At 44.1% G+C, this 6,000-nt stretch overlaps 1 protein-coding gene across 2 annotated transcripts; it reads right to left on the reverse strand.

Annotated features, from left to right (window-relative positions):
- Positions 1 to 347: 347 nt before the first annotated feature.
- On the reverse strand, positions 348 to 3,441 carry LOC311241925 (cold-inducible RNA-binding protein B-like). Of its 2 annotated transcripts, none has more exons than XM_084330878.1 (2): positions 3,371 to 3,441; positions 348 to 1,842 (listed from the first exon to the last, which is right to left on the reverse strand). In XM_084330878.1, the coding sequence occupies exon 2, from the start codon at positions 1,781 to 1,783 to the stop codon at positions 1,343 to 1,345; it is 441 nt and encodes a 146-aa protein (XP_084187004.1). In that variant the 5' UTR covers positions 1,784 to 1,842; positions 3,371 to 3,441; the 3' UTR covers positions 348 to 1,342. The 2 variants fall into 2 exon arrangements, with proteins under 2 accessions (XP_084187004.1, XP_084187005.1); XM_084330879.1 differs by having other exon boundaries at positions 348 to 1,839; positions 3,371 to 3,428.
- Between the last annotated feature and the right edge of the window lie 2,559 nt (positions 3,442 to 6,000).

Here is a 6,000-nt window from a genome sequence, read left to right on the forward strand (position 1 = left end):
CCTCCTAATGTACAGTTTCTTCCACCTCAAATGTATATATTTTCTTTTAGGATCCTCCCATCGGATCCCGGAGTCCCGTCAACATATTCAATCACAGATGTCATTTCTCTATATTCATTCCTCAGTGACCTTGAGTCAGCGCCGCCATATTCACTCAGTTCAGATCCGTATCGACCCTCGTTTGGCTGTTAAACGTCAAGTACAGGCAAGAGAGACAATTGTCGAGAATTGCACTGCCCTACATTTAGCTGACGCTTTTATCCAAAACAACTTACAAGTTCTGTACAACAAGTAAGCAGGAAGGAAACAACTCTGGCAGCTAAGAGTAAGTAACATTGTAAATCAAACAGTGTTGAGACTTTTTATTTTCCCTGAATCGTTTAGTAGGCTCAATGACAGTATATCAAAAATAAATAAAACTTTAATGTTGATACAAAGAACAGAAAGTACAAAAATGCTCTCATTCCGAGTTTTATAATCCGTGAGAGAAGTTAGACATCGATCACTTATACAAGTTCAGTTCAGTCCATTCTAACAGCACATTTAAAATGCAGACGTTGAGCAAAGCAAAAAACACACATTGAACAGCCGACCACATTAGGCGTGTAGTTCACCAGTCTGAAAGGAATTAACTTTTTTTGGAAACTGAATATACAGGACCCTCGGCTAATCTATATTTAAAATTTAAAAAAAATTACATGGCTGAGGCATTGCTGCCTAGCAAGCAACACTTAGGAATGTACTACGAGACACAAAAGCCTGTTCGAGCTACTAAATGGATTTCTCAAGTCAATAACTTGGCAGGCGGTAGGTTGGACAAGCATTAAAATGAAGCATAACTCAAACAAAAGTAAAACAGCCCTATTGAATTTCCCCTACATCCGGGGGAAAACAGGAGCTGCTTAACAGTGCAAGGTAGGAATGGTGCTTCAAAATCCTGGCTGATCAAGAAAAAAAAGCAGCTAGATCATTTCGATTGTAGAGTTTTCCAATTTCTCATTTAACGGCACCAATCAAATCAGATATTGTACTTAGTTAATAGGTGTGAGGTTAGAAAAAAGCTGCAAGAACAATTGCCCTCAAGTAGGAAAAAAATCTTCAACTTGTGTTTAAACATAGTTTGTCAATGAATGGCCAAAACTATGGCTACATTTGCACGATGCTTGAGCTGCAACATAATAGAACTACAAAGAGAATCGGTCAACAACACGTGGACATTTCTTAAGGGAGCGCATCTTTTAAATACAGCCAGTCAATGGATGATCTTGAATCGGGGAGAGTTTCTCGTGTGCAGCATAGCTGTATGATCCAGAGCGCCCCCCGTAGCTACCCCGGCTTCTAACTACTCCCTGTATCCACCGGCACTTCTGTATCCACCACCGCCGTAACTCCCACCGCCGCCATAGCTACGCTCTCCATAGCTTCCACCGCCGCCGCTGCCTCCTCCTCCGCCGCCGTATCCTCCTCCGCCGCCGTATCCTCCTCCGCCGCCGTATCCTCCACCTCCACGACCTCTGCTGCCGCCGCCGCCACCCTGCCCTGCTTCATTCACACGAATGGCTCTGCCGTCCACAGTCTTGCCGTCCATTCCATCCATCGCATCTTTGGCGTCCGCTGGGTTTTCATATGTAACGAAGCCGAAGCCGCGAGACCTTCCCGTCTCTTTGTCCATGATGACGTTGCATCTGGCGACGTTTCCGTACTTTGAGAACGCTGCCGCCAACGAGTCATCGGTGGTGTCGAAACTCAGCCCGCCGACGAAAAGTTTTCCCTCGTCGGACATCTTTTGTCTGTAAGCTACAGTAGCAAACTCGTGGCAAATGGAGGACCCGTGCGGTGCTGCTGCAAGTGAAGAGTGGGAGAGGTGAGACATAATTAGCATAGTAGGCAGTAATATATAGGTGAGGTACATTCCTTAGTTAGCAAAGTTCATAATAGTACAAGGTTATTTCAGTCGACGACAGCCAATTGGGCGTGTTTGGGTAATGGTTTTGGTTTTGTAGGGCAGTGCAGATTTAACCCAATTATGGCCAGAAGGAATGGTTGACAGCCTACATTTAATTGCTGGGCCTGAGCGGTGGCAAGAGTTAGAATTCCTTTTGGAACATCACCAGTGAAGACCAGAATAGAATCAAAGCCTCTGACGAATGACCCCTCAAACCCTGCCCTCTTTTCCTGATCCTCCAATCACAACGGTTGCTTTCCTCTGACAAAACAGTTTGTCCAAGGGAAGCAACAGTTGTGATTGGATCAAGAAAGGGGGGGTGGAGCTTATGTTACCGGCCTCAGACCTTGATACGCAGACAAGGGTGCGCTGTGGATCTGTGAATGATGTAGCCCCTTTCGGGTCTGTGATGCACGCCTGTCCGAAACCCTCGTGCAACCGAGTACCTTTGAAATGTCTGTGCGATACTTGTACGACGAGCGTTTTTCTGAGGACCAGTTCTTCAGAGTTAATTGTGGGATTTTTCTATGAAGGTATAAGGGACTGTATTCACTCGTCCAACCTTGTTGGCGTGCATCAGACCCGAAAGGGGCTATGAATGATGGAGAATAGACACCTTATCTCTTCTAGCCTCGCTCTGCTGGGAGTGGTTTGTTCTGAAGACAAAATATTCCTTTAACATTCCAATACTCCAATTACAATACTTTAATTCTTATTGTACAAAAATATAATAAACCAAATCATACAAAAATACAACCTTCAAATGTATTCTTTAGGAAACGAAATAAAGTGCAAAACAATAAAAACCTTTTGGCATAAATTCAAACTATCCTTGAAGTGCAACCAATAAACCCTTTTGCATCGCCATCTATATTCTTACTTACAAATAAACGTAATACCTCATCCTGTAGTCCGAACAATCACATTCAATTCAATGTACAAAAACCAATTGTATACATCTTAAATTGAATACACATTAGCTACATAACCTTAGCTCAAATACACATTGACGGTAACACGCTGTCTTACACGCACGTACACACACACACACACAAGCACCGTCTATCTGTATGTCATGTATGTCATGATGAATTGAAAATGGGGGACCCTGATGTAAACAAGACGAAAGTCTTTCTCTGGTCTGCATCCCCTTAACAATTGTATGTATTGAGCTGTACTGTACCCATTCTGCAATCTGTTAATAAAGTTTTCAATCAATCAAAGCACCACGTGTACTACTGTCGGTGTAACACTGAAAATAGCTAGCTAGCAGTTAGTCATTATTCAACTCGACCATTTAAAAATACTCGTCCAAACTTGCAAACATGTTCATGTACACACTCAAAACGTTACATAACATGTCACTGACAGTTGACATTCGTTTTTAAACATCTTTAGGAATGTTTTAGATAATTATTGTATTACCTGTGAATGGAGAATAGACACGTTATTTCTTCTAGGCTGGCTGCCTCTGCTCTGCTGGCAGCGGTTTATTCTGACTGCGCATGCTTGGGAGCCAAGACTATATTGATTTCCTCTATCACTCACAGGAGCGCAGGAGCGCCATCTACTGACTTGGAAGTCTAATAATATGTACCATCTCATTCAAAAGTAAATGACTGTACAGTTAGAGTAATTGTGAATAATCTTAAAAAATAGGGCTTGTATGTTTTTGTATACAACTTTACATGGAGGCATTTTCAAACCCTCTACAATTAGATACATTGAAAAAGGTCTGAGCTGGGCCTGGCTCACTCCTACGACCTTACTGGACACCTCGATGAGCCTGCTTAGACTGGGCTGTTAATGTCTGGAGAATAAATGTCTGAACCAGATGTTAATACAAAAGAGATTCAATAAATAATTCAGTGACAATTGACTTTAGGGGGTACAGATAAGAGCTAAGAAACCAGTGCATAGGAACACATTCAACCCGATTAGTTACCTTTAGAATTAGAGGTAAACAATAATTTTGGGTAAATTGAGTTGAGTCAAATGGATAGTTCACCAAATGTAATTGGAAAGCCTTCAGGTAGAAGCCATTCAGGAAGGATTTCCTTTCACTGAGGATCTATTAAAATACAGAGCCCAAATAATTGCATTCAGTAACCACCTCAATCGCCCGGCCTTGAATGAATTATAACGGTTAAGCTACTACTTGTCTGAATCTGACCCTCAAGTCAAAACTCTTGTATTAACGTCACAATTTCCAGTGAAAGTTTATTGGTTTCTCAGATTACTTCTGTAAAGGGCGGCTAAGTGGCGCAGTGGGCAAGGCGCTCGCCACTAACGCAGGAGATGCTGGGTTCGAGCCCAGCTCTCGGCGTTGCTACCAGCTTGGCTGGTCGTTCATACTAACACAATTGTCAGTGATAGGGGTGGGAAAGCTGGTGGGTGGGGATTGGACGTTGTAACTGAGGGGTACAATTCCCTGACTGTATTGAGAGTATGGTATTATTAAACCACTACTTAGTTATGTACTTTAATTACTGGCCATACAGTACATGAATATATCTGGTGAACACCCACACAAGAATACGGCAATGACACATAAAGTTCTAGTTAGAGGGATTTATTATTATTAGAGCAGCAACGGTAGGTTACAGATTGAGAATTATACTTGCGCTTGTAAGGCGAAGAACACTTAAAGTAGGTCAAGAGCGTAAGTCCATGAGAATAGTAAGATGGGTATAACTGACGCCACCTGTAGCATAGCAATTACATAAGGCACACTAGTAGTCAGCTGGAGACACTGGGGGGTTCCCTCCGGTTGTAAGCCGGCAGGGTAGAGGAATGTTCGGGTGCAAAGTCTGGGTCAACGCGGAATAACGAGGCTCCAGATACAGGAGCCAGTGCAGTACTCCCTTGGTCCGCAGACAAAGCAACAGCTATAATCCAGTATGCCCGACAGCATGGATGAAAGCTAGCCAGCCTCTGGTCCTAGAGGCGGGCTCGAGGGTGCTCCTCACAGGGGTAGATCCCACACGACAGTGGGGTAGACGGTTCTCTGCTCCAGCAGCCACGGTACCAAAGCAATATAATCCAGCCAGAAAAGGCTCTGCATTCGCCGGTGTAGGTTCTCCGGTGTACATATCCAACGGTTCTCGTCTAGGACTCCTCGGGTGGTGGCACAAGTTTAGGCCGCCCAGCCTGGATAAGTGCACTAGCTATAGGTACGACGAACCGGTGGTAATGCTGGTCACTGAAGAACGGTAGCCGCACGATACACTATAAATGATAGACTATTACTTCACATTAGAATAAGTCGAACTCGACGATACAGCGTTAAACTCTGACACTTTAGCTATATATTCGCACGCGGTTCTCAAGGCTCTATTCAGGGGCAAAGAGGCCCACTTCACGGCACGTTGTCTCGTGGTTAAGGCTTCAACTTTTGGGATAAGACTACTGCTGTATCCACGTATTTATACGTAAGGTGAATAATCTAGTGCCAACCTCAGTTCTGTCTCGTATTACTGCGCAAACCTGGACATGTTGAGACATGCCTTGGCGTTGCCTTTGAACTTGCCATTGGGGGTATGGCCGTTGGCGCCTAGGGGTCGCTGTCCAATAGGAGAACGAATATTATGGTCTGGTTTGTACCTAGGTAAAGGGATATTCCGTGTATATATACAAAGAATATACAAGGGATATCAAACGATATACAAATATTATACAAGGGATCTCAAGCAATAAATATATATATTCGGTTTAATCTGACCCTTTGTAACAGCCGCCTCCTAATTAGTCCGCACCTAATTAGATAAGCAGAGACAGATTAACCGTCTTGTCAACTACTCAATGTCTGTTGTGGGGAGTAGGGCAATTCACAAAGTCAGTGGGTCATGGTCGTCATCAAGGGAGTCAGGGAGCCTTGGCAACTCTATCAGCCTCGCCACGGGTCGGGTGTATGTCCGTCCCTGGACAAGAACTTCTGCCGCTCTGACCTTTCCGTCGGCACCAGTGATCACTTTGCTTACGCGGCCGGCCGGCCACATAGCTCGGGGTAGTGACTGGTCTACGATCATGACGACTGTGCCCTCCGTCAAGTTGTC

This window comes from Notolepis coatsorum (assembly GCF_963971535.1).
Source record: "Notolepis coatsorum genome assembly, chromosome: 15".
In the NCBI taxonomy this organism is placed as follows: domain Eukaryota; kingdom Metazoa; phylum Chordata; class Actinopteri; order Aulopiformes; family Paralepididae; genus Notolepis; species Notolepis coatsorum.

Coding starts and splice junctions, on each gene's coding strand:
- LOC311241925 (XM_084330878.1), bottom strand. CDS start 1,783: ATGTCCGACGAGGGAAAACTTTTCGTCGGCGGGCTGAGTTTCGACACC.